Source organism: Vipera ursinii (assembly GCF_947247035.1).
Source record: "Vipera ursinii genome assembly, chromosome: 3".
NCBI classification, from domain to species: domain Eukaryota; kingdom Metazoa; phylum Chordata; class Lepidosauria; order Squamata; family Viperidae; genus Vipera; species Vipera ursinii.
The window spans coordinates 144,648,362-144,668,554 of NC_139516.1; the positions used below are offsets into that span (position 1 = coordinate 144,648,362).

The 20,193-nt window shown below is 40.5% G+C and overlaps 1 protein-coding gene across 1 annotated transcript in view; it reads right to left on the minus strand.

Moving 5' to 3' along the window:
* TXNDC5 (thioredoxin domain containing 5) overlaps positions 1-7,436 on the minus strand; it is a 26,998-nt gene extending 19,562 nt beyond the window's left edge. Inside the window, exon 1 of the mRNA XM_083359949.1 lies at positions 6,774-7,436. Within this exon, the coding sequence (XP_083216075.1) occupies positions 6,774-6,994 (221 nt within the window). The 5' untranslated portion in view covers positions 6,995-7,436. The remainder of the gene's footprint in view (positions 1-6,773) is intronic.
* Positions 7,437-20,193: the final 12,757 nt, after the last annotated feature.

Below are 20,193 nucleotides of genomic sequence, written 5' to 3' on the forward strand. Positions count from 1 at the left end.
TTACCCAACTAGATAATATCATCAGTACAAGCCAATCAATTCAATCTGTTCCCTTTTCATTTCTGCAACTGACTCCTGCAATATTTTCTAGGTCCCAAGAAGTCATCAAGAAAATTTCCCTGATAGACTCTATTTTTTCCCCATTTAAGGAAATATTTCAGTTGACAAACTGATATATTTCAACATACCGGTAGTTGGTTTTTTCCCCTTACTTTAGGGTGGCCTGACTCACTTCCAAACTAATAAATACAGTGCTATTCAAATAGTATTATTTATATACTATTGACTCTTTACTGTACTTCCCAAGTTTCTTTTGTTCACCTCAAAGCAATTTTGGATAGGGCAGAGCTCACATTATGGTTACCCATAATGTCCCCAAAGCCCCATTCACAAATATTTACCATGCGCTTTAACAAACTGCATCTCCATGTCACCTCCTATTTCCCCAGCAGTCCTTGGAAATAAAAACAAGCAAATGAGCAGTGTGCTCTGAGTCACATCTGTTGACTCCTCCTACAAATAAGTACAGCTGAAAAACATGGTTGGTTCTATCCATGGTTCATTTAGTGTGTTGTCTGAGCCAAGGGTTGTTTCCCTTGGAAAAAGTCAGAAAAAAGAAGCTAAGGACAAACTGATGAACATAGGATTGGCTGGACACATTATTTAGTAAAAATTTCCATCTGTTTTTCTATCTTTAAATTAACTTTGAAGTGAAACATAGAGAATATCATATAAAATTCATTTAAACTAATAAAAGAATCAGAACTTATAAACAATTCTCATTAAACAGGTTACAAAAATCAATGTTGGGTACTAGAAATTGGATCTAGAAAACCTGTTTCCTAGATAACATTTAAATTATGAACACAACTCTGTATATACTGTATTGCCAATCTTGCCTTTACAAACACATAATTAATTGTCTGCCCTTACTGGAAAAGTTACAGTTGTCTTCAGAGAAACTAGCATGCAAATAATTGTTGCATGGAGATACAATAGTTATGGCTTCTCAAGTAGTTTGGTTATAGTCCTAATAAGTAATTCTGCATATTGAGAAATGAAGTTCTATGGCAGGGGTGTCAAACTCAATTTCATTGAGGGCCGCATCAGCATTGCGGTTGCCCTCAGGGGGCCGGGTGGGTATGGCCAGGGTGGGCATGGCCTACTGGGTGGGTGTGGCTAGAGTGTGTCTGGCCTACTGGGTGGGCGTGGCCAGCTCTACATCATTCGCATCAAGGGTGCCTATGGGGGCCTGGGCAGGAGTGGGACAGATCTGAGGGTCTCTGGCAGAAGGAGGGTCTCTGGGCCAGGGCCAAGGCAGTGGGGGCCGTTCCCTCACTGTTTCCAGGATGGCTTTGTGGGCCACATGAAACCACTTCGCGGGCCAGATCCGGCCCCCGGGTCTTGTGTTTGACATGTCTGTTCTATGGAACACTAACTCAAATTTAAGGCAGAGAGATGGGGCAGAAAAGCCCTATGGTCACATGTATTACAACTTACACATTACTCGTGAAAACAGGTTCTAGATTTTGGAGGGCGGGGTGAGAGCAATTAAGTTTTCATGGAATACGTCCACTGAAAAGTTCTCTGCAGCAATGAGCATTATCACCTCTTTGAAGTAATGGGAAAGCATCTTAAGAGTAGTTCTTGTAAAGCAGGCATATCAAACTGCCGGCCCAAGGGCTGGATGTATCCAGTGGCGTACCGTGGGGGGTGCAGGGGGGGCCGGCTGCACCGGGCGCAACATCTGGGGGGGCGCCCATTAAGCTCGCCGGAGGGGGACGATTCCACTTCGCCGAGGGTCGGAGCGAGCGAGCGGGCGGAGCGTAGAAAGCAACCGCATTCGCTGCGCCCAGCCAGAGCGGGATCCCGTCCTCTCGCGGCTACGGATCGCCTCCTTTCTCGGGTGGGGGTGGGGAGGCTTGGCGGCGTCTTGCCTCCCTCTCTTTCTCCCACCACGGTTCTCCTCCGCTTGGCTCTCAACCTGCAAGCCCGGCCCCCCCGACCCAGCTCCCGCCCCCGTCTCCTCCTTTCCCAGAGGCAAAGGTAACAACTGCAGCTGCCGCACCTGCGGCTGCTTGCTGCTGCTGCTCCTCCTCCTCCTCCTGCCGTATTGACTCTCTGCGGCCACTCGGTTCCCCCTGCAGGAGGTGATCGGGACCGCCGCCCCCCCGACACACGTCGCCAGCAGCGAGAGTTTCCAGCCAGGCCGGCGAATCTTTGGGGCAAGGTGCCAAAGAGAAGGAGGCGGCTTGACTTGGATAAGCAGCGTCTGGGCAGAAAATAGGTCGGGCGCTGCAGCAAGTATGAACTCCTGGGGTTCAGCCTAAGCAGGCAAAGCTGCAGGGTGGGTTGGTTGGCTTTTCCGGCTTTGGAATAACCTTGGGAAGCTGAGGCATTGTAAGTTGGAAGTCATTGTTTGTCGCCTAACATGACATAACATGACATGACATGACATAACAAGATGGAGAAAACTAACCAATTGTGGGATCATAAATCTTGATGAAGCCCATCATCGCTCCATGTGATGTATGCACTCAATCTACAAACGTAGTCCAAGCCTATTCACATCTGTTGTAAGGTCATTCTCTCGTGGGGTTTATCTTGACGTCCACTAAGAGTGGAACAAACATGCCCCATTAACCATTTTCAACGCCATGTCCTCTCTTTGTCTCATCCTAAATCACAGCTGAGGCACCTTAAAGTTGCCTTGTTTCAGTTTTAAACTAGCATTTTCCCTCTTCTCCAGAGACCCTTTTTTGCCTTGAACCTAACTCAGGGGTAGGCAACCTTGGCTCTTTTATGACTCATGGACTTCAACTCCCAGAATTCCTGAGCTAGTGGAAGAGACTTGAGTGCTAAAATCCACGGGTTAGGGGGTGCAAATTACTTGCCTTGCCCCGGGTGCTGACAACCCATGCTACGCCACTGGATGTATCATGCCGAAACTGCACCCACCGCATTGACGGCAATGGGGAAAAAGTCCCAATACGTTGTGCGATGTCACGTGACGTCGCGAGTTTGACATGCCTGTTGTAAAGCAACCATTTATTCAGCAATTATTCAAAGTTACAATGAAGCTGAACAAGGGAGATTATGACCATTCCTTGTAATTGTGGCCATTGTGGCATCTTGGTGGTCATCTTATTGCAATCCAGGTACTTGGCAACCAGCTGGCAATTATCACAGTCTCAATATCCCAGAGTCACATGTTCACCATTTGTGACATTCACTGCCAGCTTCCATCAAGCAAAGTCAATGGGGAAGCTGGCAGGAGGTCACAAATGGCAATCACATGACTGTGAGATGCTGCAACTACATGAGATTTGCCTGATGATGGCAACTGGGACTGCTGCCACTCTCTTATAAGTCGGCACAGTCATGTGAAGTTGTGCTTTATGACTGGGTCACTTAGCAACAGAGCTGGTGGTTTCAATTACCATAATTAAGCAAGGATTTACAGTAAGAGCCTGCTAGATAAACCAACGCTTAATCATTTCAGTATTCTGAGCTCAAAATAGCCAAACAGGTGTCTACAAATAAGGCTATGGTTCCCAGAAACTGTACTGACAGGCATAATAATAATAATAATAATAATAATAATAATAATAATAATAATAATAATAATAATAATAATAATAATAATAATAATAATATTCCTGCTCAGGCAGGAAACCCTATACCATTTCAGGCAAATGGCTGTCCAGTCTCTTCTTAAAAACCCCCAGTGTTGGAGCATTCACCACCTCTGGAGGCAGGTTGTTCCACTGGTTAATTGTTCTAACTGTCAGGAAGTTTCTCCTTAGTTCTAGGTTGCTTCTCTCCTTGACTAGTTTCCATCCGTTGCTTCTTGTCCTGCCTTCAGGTGCTTTGGAGAATAGCTTGACTCCCTCTTCTTTGTGGTAGCCCCTGAGATATTGGAACACTGCTATCATGTCACCCCTCACCCTTCTCTTCATTAAACTACACATACCCAATTCCAGCAACCGTTCCCTATATGTTTTAGCCTCCAGCCCCCTAATCATCTTGGTTGCTCTTCTCTGTACCCTTTCTAGAGTCTCGACATCTTTTTTACATCGTGGTGACCAAAACTGGATGCAGTATTCCAGGTGTGGCCTTACCAAAGCATTGTAAAGTGGTATTAGTACTTCACTTGATCTTGATTCTATCCCTCTGTTAATGCAGCCTAGCACTGTGTTGGCTTTTTTGGCAGCTGCAGCACACTGCTGGCTCATATTGAAGTGATTGTCTACTAAGACTCCGAGATCCCTCTCACAGTTACTACTATTGAGCAAGGTACCACCTATACTATACCTATGCATTTGATTTTTCCTGCCTAAATGTAGAACCTTACTTTTTTCACCATTGAATTTCATTTTGTTAGATAGTGCCCAGTGTTCGAGTCTGTCCAGATCCTTCTGTATCTTAAGCCTATCTTCTGGAGTATTGGCTATTCCTGCCAGCTTGGTGTCGTCTGCAAATTTGATGAGTTCCCCATCTATCCCCTCATCCAAATCATTAATGAAGATGTCATTAATGAAGATGTCATATACTCAGGATAACACACAGCAATCATGACAAGTAGATTTTGGTGTAATCTGCTTTAAAAGGGTTGTGACGATCACTGTATTTTATGGCAAGAAAACATTTTGTGCAAAAGAACCCTTTTTGCATATTTTATTTCTACAAAAATTATATTCAGTACTGTAACCTTTTTCATAGAAGAATTGTCACTGACCATTTTGTCCAATGTTTCTTGCATTTTTGCAGCTTTGTATCACTTTCTGAGGGTGAGCAGGACTGTACAAGGTTCTGCCAGTTTTACTTTGGAGTACTTTCCAAATAATGTTCATCAATACAAATCTGCCCATTTCACAACAGTCACATACTGAGACAAAGCTTTCATTGTGCAATTTGGCACCATCCCAGTATCAGCCTCTAGTGAAAGATAATGACACTGGTGTATGAAGCCTTCCTTGTTTAGGCCTAAGCTCCAGGATTACCTGTTCCCAAACTTTACTCATCAATAGGACACTTTCGTGGTTCTGCCAAGGATGTTTGACATCAGTGTTTTCCCTGTAGTTAAGCCCCAGTTACTGAGTTGAAATAAGTCCTGTCTTTACTACAGTCTAGGATGGAACTCAACATGCATGATTTCAGCCCTATGAATGCCATCATTTTAACTTTGGTATGAGAGACTTTAAGTTGTAGTCCTGTCTTATACAATAAACCAGCTGGGTCACCTTGGCCAATCATTTTCTCTCAGCCTTAGGAATAAGATAATGGCAAAAATCTTGCAAACACCTTGCAGGACCTAATCCAAGCAGTCACCAGGAGTCAAAAACTGACTTAAAGGTGTGTGCATACATGGACGCACAAACACCACCACCATCACCACCTTGCCCTGGGTATTTTTCCCCTTTTCGTTTTGTTCCATGAATATCAATTTGCAGTGCTAGACATTTAACTTTTTTGTCAGTTGAGCATCTATTTACCTTTGGAACTGATGTTGCTATTTTAAAGTAGCCTGTCAGAATCCATTTATATCATATTCATAAATGTATGTTTAAAACATTATTCCATGGATTCTGCCATCTCCCGAAGAGAAGAGAATGGATGTGTATTGAACCGGTATTAGGCATTTCAAAGGAAAGGAGAAGCCTTTTGAACTGGGGAAACAAAAGGGAGGGCTAGCATCTGGCTTGTGTCACGGAAGAGAGCAATAAACATGAAGGGTCCTAAGTTCCTTTTTCCCAGGGATGAGAAAGGATGGGGGACTGACCAAATGGGGCTAAGGGGGGTTAAACCGGGAACTCTATATAAGGGTTAGTTCGTGGAACAATATTAAGTCCTGTCTCATTTCCTACAACCAAGCATGTCATAGTAAAGATTCTTTTTGGAATAGACTTGACTCCAAGAATTTTGTCTTCCTAAGACATGCTTTGGGGTGGGTCCCGACAGAAGCCTTTGTAATCTGGAGTGTCTCTGCTTCACCTGTTAAAGGTTGCTGAGCTTTCTGTGCCGTTTGCATAAGGTGAAGCTTCATCCATTTGGTTCAATTCGGCAGGAGCTAACATTGTTATGTGTTCAACGGGATGAACCTACTGCAGCCAAAACTGATGCCTTCAAGAAACCGATTCTAGGATGGGTTTCCTTTGTTGCATCGTCCCTTTCCTCCTGGCCCTACCCCACCCGTGCAGCCAGCTCATCATCCTTTCCCTTCCAAGGGGAAGCTTGCAAACAAGGCAAGGTCAGAAAAGATGGCTTCTGCGATTACAAACATCCCAGGACGCCCCGCTTCCCCCCCCCCGCCTCCTTTTAAACGTTTATGTATGTACACAACAGGGACACTTTGGACGAGTTTTTTTTCCACTTTCGGTCTCATCGATTCACGCCAGCCACCCCGGAAGAAGTCCGCTTGACGCCTTCGGGGAAGACAGTAACTTGAGCTCACCGGCTAGCGCCAAGGAGAGATGAAAGGATTTGCTTGCGTGGAAGTCAACTCTGCCAAGCCTCAGCAAATCCCAGCCTCTTCCTGGCACCGGTCTGCGGCTGTGGGAAGCGGGCGGACACGCGGTTTGGGGGGAAAAGGTAACGGAGGCGGGGCGAGGGTGGAAAAGAGAGCCCCCCTTCTCCCGCCCCGGACTTTCCCGGCGGCTCCCTTCGCATCCCGCCCTGCCCGGCTCTCCCTCCGGCTGCCACAATAGCGAGAGCCGGGAGAGGACCGCGGCGCACCCTTTCTCCCTCTCCAGGCCGCCGCCGCCGCCGCTCACCACGGGGCGAAGAACATGACGAAGTGCGGTGCGCTCCGGACGCCATGGCGCAGCATCTCGGTGTTGTAGAGGTGCCGCGTCTCCGGGTCCGCGTCGTCGCCGTCCTCCTCCGGCTCCATCTCGTCCGTCCAGGCGGAAGCCCCGCGCCAGACGAGACAGCAGAGCAACAGAGCTAGGCAGGCGGCGGCGGAGAAGGCGCCGGGACGGAGAGCCGCGGCCATGACGGGCGTTGCAAAAGCGGGAGCAGAAAAGACACCGGCCCGGGCAACGTCGAGCCGTTTTCCGCCCGCCCCGTCCTCCCTCTAGTAGTACCAGCCTCCGCCCTCAACCCGCCTCGACGGAGAGTCAGAGGGCGATCGGGGGAGGGGCTGGAAGGCAAGGGCCTGCGGCGACGACGAGGCGCGTCTTATCTTGCTCTCTTCCCGGGCATCGGCCGTGGCCGAAGAGGGCTGGGAGGAGGAAGCGCCTCGTCGTTGTGTTTTCAAGAACCGGGAGCTCCGGAGTTCAGGTCGGATAGGAAGTTACGCATAAAGTGGCCGTGGGCAAGCCTCCCCCAGATACGCGGTGGCGGGTCGCCATCTCCACCTGGGGTTCAACCCCGGGCTTCTTTTGATGAGCCACGGTTTTGAACTGCTGTCATTCATTCTCAAGAAGCCGGTGGGCACCTTCCATTGTCTGTAGCTTGCTGTTAAGGAGTTGGGTTATCTGCCATGTGAAAGAGAACATTATATGTCTTTGCATAACAATGAAGATAACAAACCCAGAAGGCGGGATTTATTTTTTTTCGGGGGCGGGGGGGGGCAAATCACGGTAAATGACCATCAGAAAACTTTGAATTTTGTGTACTGCAAAAGAGCTTACAGGAATGAATTTATGTATGTATTAATATTCCCAACTGAACAGAGGAATCCATTTTTCCAGCTTCTTCTGGAAAGCCTGACAGGTTGTAGCATCACAGAGATGGCGTTCAAAATCCCACTTATCCATAAAATGCATTGGGGTAAACTTGGGCCATTGGTACCACTCTTCAACATCCATCTCAAAAGAGTTTGGAGGATCAAGTGGGGAGAAAATTATCATCATGCCTGACTGGAGTTCTTGAGTGGGTTAGGACGCTGAGCTGCTGAGCTTTTCGATCAGAAGGTCGGCAGTTTGGCGGGTCGAATCCCGAGTGCTGCGTAACAGAGTGAGCGCCTGTTACTCGTCCCAGCTTCTGCCAACCTAGCAGTTCGAAAGCATGTAAAAATGCAAGTAGAAAAATAGGGACCACTATGGTGGGAAGGTAACAGCGTTCCGTGCGCCTTTGGCATCTAGTCATGCCGGCCACATGACCACGGAGATGTCCTCGGACAAGCATTGGCTCTTCAGCTTTGAAATGTAGATGAGCAACAGCCCCTAGAATTGGAAACGACTAGCACGCATGTGCGGGGGAACCTTTACCTTTACTATATTATAAATAAATTAACAAATCCGTGAAGCCTGGGTGTAAGATTGCATGCTGACCTAAGCTTAAGCCCCATTCAAGATAATCAGATTCAGTTTTGAGCAAATTTACATAGTATGCTACATGAAAGCTACTGCTTGTAAGCCACCCTGAGTCTTCGGAGAAGGGCGGGATATAAATGGAATTAAAATAAATAAATAAATAAATAAAAAATATACTGAGGTTTCATTAACTGCTTTGAATAAATTATTAATATAATGATTAATTGCTCTGAGTAGGCCCTTGCTTTAAAATTTATAAACCTAAAGTTGTCAACCAGGTATCATTAGGAAATTCAGGAGAGTAGCTCTTTTTTCCTGCTGCCCAGCATTTATTTATTATGGCATTTAAAATATACTACCTATGATTGAAGATATGGTATACATTCACATTTAATTAATTGGTCAAGCTAGCTAAATTGCATGTTTTTACAGAGTTGCAAGGAGAGTTTTACTTGTATGTATTGAACAATATATGACTGAGCAATACATGACTGGTGCAACTTGTGGACATGCCCATGCAGTTTTCTAGACAACAATTGTTAGTTGCGAAGTCATGTCCAACCCATCCCGACCCCATAGACAATGTTCCTCCAGGCCTTCCTGTCCTCTATTATCTTCTGGAGTCCATTTAAGCTCACGCCTACTGCTTCAGTGACTCCATCCAGCCACCTCATTCTCTGTCGTCCCCTTCTTCTCTTGCCCTCACTCTTTCCCAACATTAAGCTCTTCTCCAGTGAGTCCTTCCTTCTCATTAGGTGGCCAAAGTATTTGAGTTTCAACTACAGGATCTGGCCTTCTAAAGAGCTGTCAGGGTTGATCTCCTCTAGGACTGACCGGTTTGATCGCCTTGCAGTCCAAGGGACTTGCAAGAGTCTTCTTCAGCACCATAGTTCAAAGGCTTCAATTCTTTGGTGCTCAGCCATTCTTATGGTCCAACTTTCACAGCCATACATTGCAAATGGGAAAACCATGGCCTTGACTATACGCACTTTTGTTGGCAGGGGGATGTCTCTGCTTTTTAGTGTGCTGTCTAAATTTGCCATGGCTTTCCTCCCAAGGAGCAAGCGTCTTTTAATTTCTTGGCTGCAGTCACCGTCTGCGGTGATCTTGGAGGCCAGGAAAATAAAATCTGTCACTAACTCCATTTCTTCCCCATCTATTTGCCAGGACAACAATACAGAAGTAATTTACCATTGTTTTGTTCTAAGTTTGATTTTGGAGTTCCTTCTCTTAGATGGGCTTCTCTCTTGCTTGCAAGGCTCTACTTGTCCTCACCACCACTAATATTACTCTTAGAAGGTCCTTCTTTCAGCTTTACCATCAAGATTGGTAGCAGTTCAGACTTCTACTGGGGGATTACAGTATTAAATTTTCTGAAGCCTCCCATCACATTAAGGTAGTAAGAATACTTAACAATAAAGATTACTATACATAAAGCATTGATCTTTACATTATGATTATGAAAGCTGGATGTTGAGAAAGAGGGAAAGAAAATAGGCATCTTTAGTTTATGAACTGTGATGGTTAATTAAGAGTACCAGAGACCGCAGATGAATTAACCAGTCACGGACCAAGTAAAGATTTATTGCTCCCTTGAAATAATAGCAGCAGGCAAAACCTCACAAACTTTGGGCATGGAGTATGAAAAAATGTTCAACTAGAAAAATAATTATGCTTGGCAAAGCTGAGTCATGAGATCAAAGAGATTATTGAACTTTTCTTGGAGGAGCTGTGGATTGTTGGTGAAAACAGGGCAAAAGGTTTAGAGTTTGCTCATGCAGCTGAGCCCATTTTTATAGCAGCAAGCAAAATGTAAGCCATGAAAGCCATACCTGATGACCTGTGTGAATTTATCAATTCACTTTTACAGCTATCCAAATGGATGCCCCTCCTTACACCTGAATGGCACCAAATCTCAAAAGCTAATTATGCATTGTATAAAATATTATTTATCCTCTCCTTACATTTCATTTCAATGAGATTTTAAAAATGTAAACGTGTCTGTGAGAAAGAGAAACGTCTCCGTTCACATTGTTCACATCACTTACGGGTTGAAATCCTTGCTTTATATCTCCTTTTACTTTTGATTTAAGTTCAAAATCCCCAGTTATTATGGCCTTTCCCCCTTGGGTAGCTCTTCCTAGCCTCTTAATTATTGTGTTTGCTCTTTTCCAGTGGTAGAAGACTGTTTCTCAGGTGAAGTGTTGATCAAATGTATAAGGAGCCAGTTGGGAGTAAAACCATCTGCAGATTTCAAGAAAGACTTTTCATAATTATTTCTCCTGGGGATGGGGGTGCCTTAAGTCCATATTAATATGGGGATTAAAAGCAACCAAGCGTGTCTTGTTTGATGAAGAACTCAGCCTGGAAACCTTTGAAGCATATGACTTAAAAAAGTGATAACCCTGAGTTCGGATCTGTAGCCAATAAAAAACAGCAGTCTAATCTTTTCACAACATTTAAAAACTAGTCTTTAAGTAAAACTCGTGAGCTTTATTAGGCTATTCTTTGGATTTTAGCTGAATGGTGCAAGAGGCTTAATCCCCCCCCCCAGACCTTGCATAGTTGATCCTGTGCAAAAGAATATAAATTTGGCAAGTATAAACTGAAGAATCAATTCACATCACATTTAATAGTTGCCAAAATGGGATTTTTTTGCTGCTTTGTTCTGTTTCCCAGAGCTAAAGAGAACATACAACAATCCTACTTACTCTGTATCAAACTTCATTTTGAAGTACCTAAACTACACTTGGTCTACATTAGCATCCTCCATGTGTGAGGTTACATCTCCCAAGATCTTTTGTAATGGCTATACAATTGCAATTGAGAAATTCTAGAAGCTGAAGATCATATATATACCAGGGGTCCCCAACCCCCAGTCTGTAGACCAGTACCGGGCCGCGGCATGCCAGCAACCGGTCCGCACAAACAAGCAAAGCCTCATCCACAGGATGCAGACAGCACACAAAACCATGCACCTTCTGGTCCACGGAAAAACCTCTCTCCACAGAACCAATCCATGGTGCCCAAAAGGTTGGAGACTTCTGATATATATACCAACGGTAAAGTGCCAGGGTTAGGGAAAACTGATTGAGAGAAAACCTGTAACCAAAACAGATTCTAAATCAGACAGTGAAATACATCAGGCCTTTTTTTCCAACCCTGCAATTTTATTAAATCATAAAATGGCACTCAGAAGTCTACATTTGATTTGTTTTATTATTTATTTATTTAATATATAGGCAGCCCATTTTAACTCAAGTGTAATTGATTTGGGGTTTTATCAAATCTCAGTTCTTTTCTGCTATTGAGCTATGCTTTGCATATTTAGTGACTGCTATCAAATTTTTGCACAGTGTATTTCTGTCCAAATCACGTTTCCCTCCTGGTTTTATGTAATCATTGTTCAGTTTTTCATAAGCCCCTGCAAATTTAAGCTGAAGGCCCTTCCTGAACTCCTTTGGTCCAATTCTCCTGTGAGGAAGAGTATTGGCTGTGGGCAGTGCTTTTTTTGTAAAAGAAAAAGGTGCCGGAACTCACACATGTCATACAACCCACCTTGCCTACCCTACAAGGTTCCATCCAAAAAAGGTGCCGGAACTCCGTTCTGAGCGTTCTATGAGAAAAAAAGCCCTGGCTGTGGGAGATGATAATGTCATTGGGGCCTCTAAAACAATACACATCCATCATTGTTACGCTTACACAAACTATGTACATTAAGAACTGCTTTCTGAATTTCTAGGCTTTTTAAAAAGCACTATATCTTTTTTCCTTATCTGTTGCATCTTATTAGACTGCTACCTTGGCATATGTTTTATTATTATTTTATAAACCACTCTGGAAAAACGGGAGCTAGAGAGTTGAGTGTATGGGTATTCCTTAACTTATGACCACAGTTCCTTAACATACGACCAGAATTTCCACTGCTAAGCATGGCTGCTAAGTGAATTGAGCTTGATTAACCTTTTTGCCATGTTAGTGAATCCCACGGTCGTGAGTCCAGCTTTTTCCTCACTGACTTTGCATGTTGGAAGCTGGTTGGGAAAGTTGCAAATGACAATCACATGACTCTGGGACTCTGTAACCTTCAATGAATTCGTGCCAGTTGCCAAGCGCCCAAATTTTGATCACATGTCCGTGGGGGGATGTTGCAGCATTTCTAAGAGCAAGAATTCGTCTGAAGTCACATTTTTCCAGTGCCACTAACTTTGTTGCTAAATGAATGGTTGTAGGCTTTGAAAAAGAAAATGAAAAGAACTATGATTGTTTGAGCCTGCTTCAAGTGAGAACTCTGGGTTGATTTGTTTTATGATCTGTTCGCTTGTTTTCTTGGCTGTCCATGGTATGCTCAGGCTTTCCCCCCAAATTTCAAATGCTAATACAGTGGTAATATTTATTTTCCTACGGTATTTATGTCCTACCTTTTCTCTGAGAGCTCAAGAGGATACTGTATATAAAGAATTATCATCTAATTATCTCCTTGCTGTAACAATCCTGTATGATAGATTAGGCTGAGGGCAAATGACCTAAAATCAACCAATGAATTCTAGAGTTGTACTGAGGTCTTAAGCAATGTATTATGCTGGTTCTTAGACTTCAAGAACCATATATACCAGGGATGCTTTTAGGAAGATCTAGAACGTTTCCTGGCATTTTGTTCAGGAACAGGAACAACTGAGGGAGCACTTAGACCCTGTGGATGTTTGCCACAGACAGAAGATATATTGAAACAGTCTAATGAGTTACATCATCAGGCTTGGCCTATTACCTTTCCAGTAAGTATTACTTTCAGGTAAGTAAACAAAGTATTGTAGATAAAATATATATTCCCCCCCCCCACACACACACACTTGCAACTTTCACAATGCTACTTTCAATAATAAGCTATCAGGTACTTGCTGATTAACAGCTCTTAAGTGTTGTTTTAGTAACCAAATTCATCATTTCCTTCTATTGGTTCTTGGAAGGAATCAGTTCTAGAGTTTTGTTCTGTTGGTTTCATAGCTTTAAACATAGAGGTAAAGGAAAATCACATCCTACTGCACTTTTTTTGAGTAACTTAAAGTGCCATTGGATTGCTTTAAGAATTTAAGAAGGGATGGTCCTTCACAACGTTAAATTTACATTGCACATTCAGCCAGGATTCAAAATTCTAATTCAGATTTAGTGAGGCTTCCATGACTTCGTCCTCATGATATTTGAGCCAGGAATTTGACTTGTAATAAGCCATATTAATTAAGACCAGGGGGTGCTTGAACTAGAAAATATGTTTCCTCTTGAATATGGATGACACCTGCTGAACTATTTTGAATTGAGTGTGGTTTGGCAGAAATAAAATACGAAACATTTTGGTTTCCAGGGTTTGGCTCAAAAAAAATCTACTCCACACCCTGTTGCCAAGAAAACCTTTCAGCCTTTTGCTCTTTCTCTCTCCCCCCACCTCTTACTGGAACAAAGTATTTTGGCCTGTGTTTAGAAGTGAGTTTGTTTTGTTCTGCATCAGGATTAAAATGTGTAATCAGCTGAAAAACAAATTTTCTCCGTATGTTATTGTTTCATGAATTGAATATCTTCCACATCCTTTGTTAATACTATTCATTGAGTGGTTCATTTGATTTCAAAATCAATTCATTGGTTATATTGTTGGTCAGCCATATTTTTGCAAAAAAGTGCTACTCAGTTTATTAGGCTTACTTCTCAAGTAGGTTTGTTCTAAATCTGGTTTATACGATCTAGAACAAGATAGAGGTCTGGATTTGGATACCACATATGCACATGTTCATTTGTTCCTGTTTTTAAGAGTAGCCAAGTAGATTGAACCAGCTGAACTTTGTCCACTAATATTTGGCTCATTCCTCATTTAAGTCAAAATCTTATAGTTCTGGTTTAAAATGATACACATATTTTTTCACATAAATCTTTACTTTCCTTCAAATTTAGGTAATGGTGGAATGTCACAGACATTAATAGCATTTTTTAAAGCTACTCCTATAAAGAAGTAGCATTTTTAAAGGATGTACTTCTACAAAGCACTGAAGGGACACACCACATTTTAATAGTGTTTAGTAGAATTTAAAGCTTATCTGGACAATTTCTCAACTACATCCCACTTGTATTTTAATTTTTCTGGAACAAACCCTACATTTTAAAATAGGGAATTAAATTGTAAAGATAGTAAAATCTACTAAGAGGTCACTTATTTTACCCTCTGTAGGAGGAAATAAAACAGTTTTCCCCCATCAGAAGACAGCTGAGCATCACAAATCTTTGGAAGTGATTGTTTTTCTAGATGGCTTACCGTGATGTTTGAAACCAGCAACACTTGCTGAAAAGTGTCACATTTTCATTTCATTCTTACTGAAATTAATGGGAGCTATACTGGAACAAATGGTCTCTTCCAAACACTAAATTAAACTTCACTGACATATGATAAGATTTATCTTTTGAATAAGACTGATCTATAAATAAAGAAGTTTGGGTCTGCAGTGTCACTTCAGCCATTGCGTGAAATGTGTATTTGTGACATTTAGCCCATTCATGAATCGCAATCATTTTAAACCTAACTACTTTGATTTAATGAGAGTGGAGTCTGAACAATGAGTCACAAATCTTACATGCAGTGAGAGATGAGTTACAGGATCAATTCCCTTAAAGTGATGAATTGGAATATAATGACTGAAACAGGCAAAAATGCTGATTATAAATCAATTAACGGAATAACTTTATGAAGAGATAACTTAAAAACTAAAATCTATATTAATTTTCTGAAAATAATTGACTAAAATAGCATGAAATATGGGATCATGTAAAAGGACAATAAAATAAGGCAGTCCTCGACTTACAACCATTCATTTAGTAATCATTCAAACTTACAACAGCACTGAAAAAAGTGACTTATGACCAGTCCTTGCATTTATGACCATAGCCAAATTCACAGTGATATGATCAAAATTCAGGTGCTTGGCAATGTATTTGTGACAATTGCAATGGCTCAGGGTCATGTAATTGCCATTTGCAATCTTCCCAAATGGCTTCCAACAAGCATTCACTTAATGACCATATGATTCATTTAACAATGAGTGATTCACTTAACAAATGTGGCAAAAAAGGTTGAGAGAATAATAACTTTAAGAATCTTCACCTTTGAATATTAATGACTGCATCTGAAATCTCAAAAGCATGTTTATGGGCATTCCCACAAAATGGCCACCATGATGGAAAGGTGTGGTGAGATAAAAAATAATTATTAGAGGGCAAATTGAAAAGTTGTTCTCAACAGTCTCTTGGTGCTCCATATTTTAACTATTCTTTTTCCTGAAAAGTTGTCTTTTACCATTTTTAGTTTCTTAATACCTCTGAGGTAGTGGTGTGTGCAGGGCTCTTTTTCTAAAAAAAAAAGGTGCCGGAACTCTCATCTTGTTAATCTTTTATTTATATAATTTTATTTATATATTTATTTATATAATTAAACAATTATATATTCAATTCTTAACATACATTTAATTTATTGTATTTAAGGCAAATGTTCATAGAAAATTCCAAACTTTTGTCCAATTCTCGTCTGGCAAATCTTGACTCCTTTCCTTGCTCTTAGTATCTATGGCCGAATGTCGTCCTCTGAGTAACCACAGATCAACATACTTTGAAGGATCGAAAAGTCTGAGAGGTGGTCTGACAAGTTTGATGAACAAAAGTGCTGAAATTGTCTTAGTCTTTAACAAAACTCTTGAATGTGAACGTGGCAATTAGATTCATCTGTGAAAACCCACGTTCACATTCACTTGAAGAAATAGGAATGGTATTCAGAGTCTGTATCAAATGCAACAGTTTTTCTGGATATGTCTTTTCAAGAATGTATTCATGGAATCCACGAATCATTTCTCTTTCATTTAGTTGCAATCTGATTGATAAGTTTCTAATTTCCACATCTCCAAATGTCAGTTGAGTATTAACATCTTCAGGCCAATGTTTTTGATCAAGTATGCGAGACCAATATGCCAACTCATCGTCTTTGCTATCAAGTAATCTTTTTTCAATTGACTCTTTCAATTTTGTATAAAATATACTTGGGTCAATGGGGGGATCCTTTTTTGAATCTCTTTTGTGAAGTAAAACTCCATGAAAGTGAAGATCACTTACAGCAGCAACAGCACATTTATAATAGGACCCAAAGTTCTGTCTTCTTTCTTCAAAAACTTGTACCAGTGTTTTTATTTTCTTATTTGCCTTATACAAGTCGATGTTACGGTCCTGTAGATCCAAACTTAAATATGACAATTCTTGGAGAGCGTCACACATCAATCCTAGGTCCAATAAAAATTCTGTAGATGTTATTTTTCTTTTCAAGCCATCATAAGTGCATTTATCATTTTTACCTCTTGTAGGATCATGCATTGCTTGTTTAAAATGATACACAAGGGATTCAAAATTATTCCATACAGCCAAAACTACACAAACTAGATGACACCCATCGGGTACTTAAAATTCTTCCAATTTTCAGCAGCTCAGTCCCCAGTAATTCTGCACATGAATGCAACTCTCTGCTATTTTTGTTGAAGCATGGTATATGACATACAGTTTATCAATAAATGATTGGAATCTATTTATTCCTGAAGTTTCCTTGGCAGCATCACCTACTGATAATTCTAGTCTATGATTAGCACAATGCCAAACTATAATAGAAGGAAAACGTTCTGACAGCAATTTTTTCACTCCACTTTTACATCCCATCATCACAGTGGCGCCATTGCATGCCAGAGAAATCAAATATTTTTTCAAATAATCTTCTGTCATCCCATAAGAGTAAAGACATTGGAGTAAGGAATCAAATATTCCTTCTGCTGTTACTTTTTCAAGTTCTACTAAGTCCAAAAACAAATTTACTGGTGAATTCATTCCCATACCTTCAATACAGCATCGAACAAATACTATGAGGGTAGTTTTTTTTGCTTATTGTGGTTGATTCATCAATTATCAATGAAATTTTATTATTGGATCAAACAATTTCTTTAACCACAGTTTTCCTCATTTCTTGACTTATATTGGGATTAACAATATATAATCTTAAAGGGCTTGCCATTGTGATAGAAGATTGCTACCACTGCTCCAGGGTTTGGCTAACTTAAATATGCATAGCATAATTAGATTTATTATTGCTGCTAAAGCTATGGGTTATGGACTCACATTTCCCATGGATTGTCTTCTGTCCATGGGAGGGAAGCTTGGTAGATTCTAAATTTCATAATTTTAGTTATTCCTTTGTGGCAGGGTATATATGAGAACAAGCTGCAAAGGTCTTTAAAAACATGTTTCTCACATATTTATATTTTTGAATCATAAATATTAAATCTTTTTTCTTCCCAATGATCCAAACTAATGCTTTAGAAATATAATTTCCAGTTTTAGCTACAGTAAACAAGCAAATTACACTAAAGCTAAATTTAACGTTACTTGTTAAAGATATTTACTATATTTCAGAATTAGTATTCTTTCAGTCACAATCTTATTCCTATTCAATTTGGCTGATTTTAAAATGTGATGTAAAATCATAAGCACATAAAAAGAAAACAGCAGAAACAGCTGCAAATTAACTCAACACTTCTATGCTTAGCAACATTTCCATTTAATCAAAGTTCTTGCTCTTTCCAAATCTATTTCAGGGTTTACTTTCTATATACACAAACAATGGGATATGAGTTTCTGAGCTGGTTCAATTTTTTTACACATTCCAAAAATTTCAGGTAATGTATCTGTTCCCTATAAATATAAAAGCATGATAGGCTCTGTATTTGTACAATGGCTGATTATCTCAGTGTGCAGAAATGTGGATAACTACAAACAGAAGTTGCAAGCCCTCTCCTTGACTTCAGAGTCATCCTGGTGAGATAGTCAGCATATAAATTTAATAAATAACTTTTTTTTCAAATGCCCCTATCAGGAATTGAATTTGAATGAAGTTTCAGAAAAGCAAATGTTCTGTGCTGGTGGTACTAAGCTCCTAAAGATCTAGCATGGGATAAATGAATTCTTCCTAATAAAAATAACTTCCTGCCTTTTTCTAATCATCATTTCTTCCATACAGCAATTTGAAAAGTAAAACAAAGTGAAACAAACCACTACTCATTCCATGCAGAGAAAATTTCCTTGAGTCATACTTGAATATCCTATTTGCAAATAATATCTTACTTATCTAGTTGAGATGGTGTAGTTGGGGAGCAGGGAGGAGTGCAAAGTTCCTGCCTTCGCTGCAACTTGCCTGTGCAATATTTGCCTCCTGGGTCTTTTGGCAAGCTCAGCAGCAATTCCTATTGGCTTCCAAAAGCCAACAGCCTAGCTGACTCAGGAATTCTGGGAGTTGAAGTCCATGAGTCATAAAAGAGCAAAGCCTGCAATAGGCTTAAGCCAATAGCAGCACAGCTTGTGCAAAAGCTTTTTTTTTTGCAAAAAAAAAGGTGCCTGAATGCCGTTCTGAGTGTTCTATGAGAAAAAAAGCCCTGGGTGTGTGTGTGTGTGCGTGCGCACGTGCATATATAATAAAATGTATATACCAACTATTTCCCCAAGAAGGTGATATGTCAGGTGAAATATTATTGGACATAAATAGTGTTTGCATGCTAGTTTCCCATTTCAATTTTTAGATATTGGAAGCTAAGTAAAATGGAGTACATGGATCCTGATGGATGCAAGGAAGATAAATATAATTATGAGGGGGGCCTAGCCTTTCAAGAGAAATTAGTTGCAGTTTAGAGAATGATAATCCCAATGAAATGGCTTAATTATCAGAAATGTAGTCATGTTTAACGCTGATCCAATAAAATCTGTAAGACAGGTTTGATGGATTTCAGTGGGCCGTTGGGCTTGCACATCACACTAGGCCAGAAAATGTGTATATCATATTTTTGAAAGCAGGGTAGTGTGTTGAGCAGAGGTATTAGAACAAATTAAGATTATAGTTGTAACCACATAATCCAAACCAGGCCTCTTTTTTGCATCCACCATATGTTTATTATATGTAAAAATGTGGGACCTAGGTGCAATCAATTATAATACTGTTTTGATTAGGGAAAAATAGAAGCTTGATTTAAAAATAAAAAGAAATTAATGTTTTGCCTGAGTGCAAAGTAGTTTTGGTTAATGCAAATATCTTTAGAGCTAAAATCTATCAAGATGCTGAAAAATATTTGAGCTCAGAAAATATTATATACAAAAAAATAATATTCCTACAAAAGACCCAACCATAAGCACAATAAAACAAATTAATTCTAATACAGGTTCCTGGCTAGACTGTTATCCATTACTTCAAAAATAGTTTTCAGAAGCAGACAATTGCATCTACTTCAAATTACTTGGACTTTGTTGTAGATTCCTGGACATTCAGAATTTATTAGGGGATATTTGGGGAAATGGTAAACTCCACATTCATAATTATTTTGACCTCTGTTCTAAAATGACCAGATCTTTTTCTAACCAAGGCTGGGTATATAGTCTCTTGTGAAAAAGTGGATTAGGCATATCTAGATCAGCAAGTTGGCCATCTATGAATGACTGCCTGAGGCCTACATTTTAAAATGTGTTTGAATTGTAAATTAAATTTTAAATTGGGAATCCAAGATTACACTCACTGCAAATTAAAAATTGCAAATGAACAAATGAATAGGACTCCAGCAATCTATAGATCTTTTAATGATTTAAAGATCATATATCAAAATAATATTATTAGCTGTTGGGTGTTTTTTTTGTGTGGTTGTCAGTGCATGTTTGAACAGATATTAAAGTACTTTTTTTCAGAAAAAGTTATTAAATTATGAATATTCCATTTAGTTAAGTTTGTAGTTCTTATGTCTGCCATCTTGTCTGCTGCTTTTCTTCTATCCATGATGTTTCTTTTAGAATTACAATGCAATTCATAAAGATGGAGACAACATGTTTTCAATCT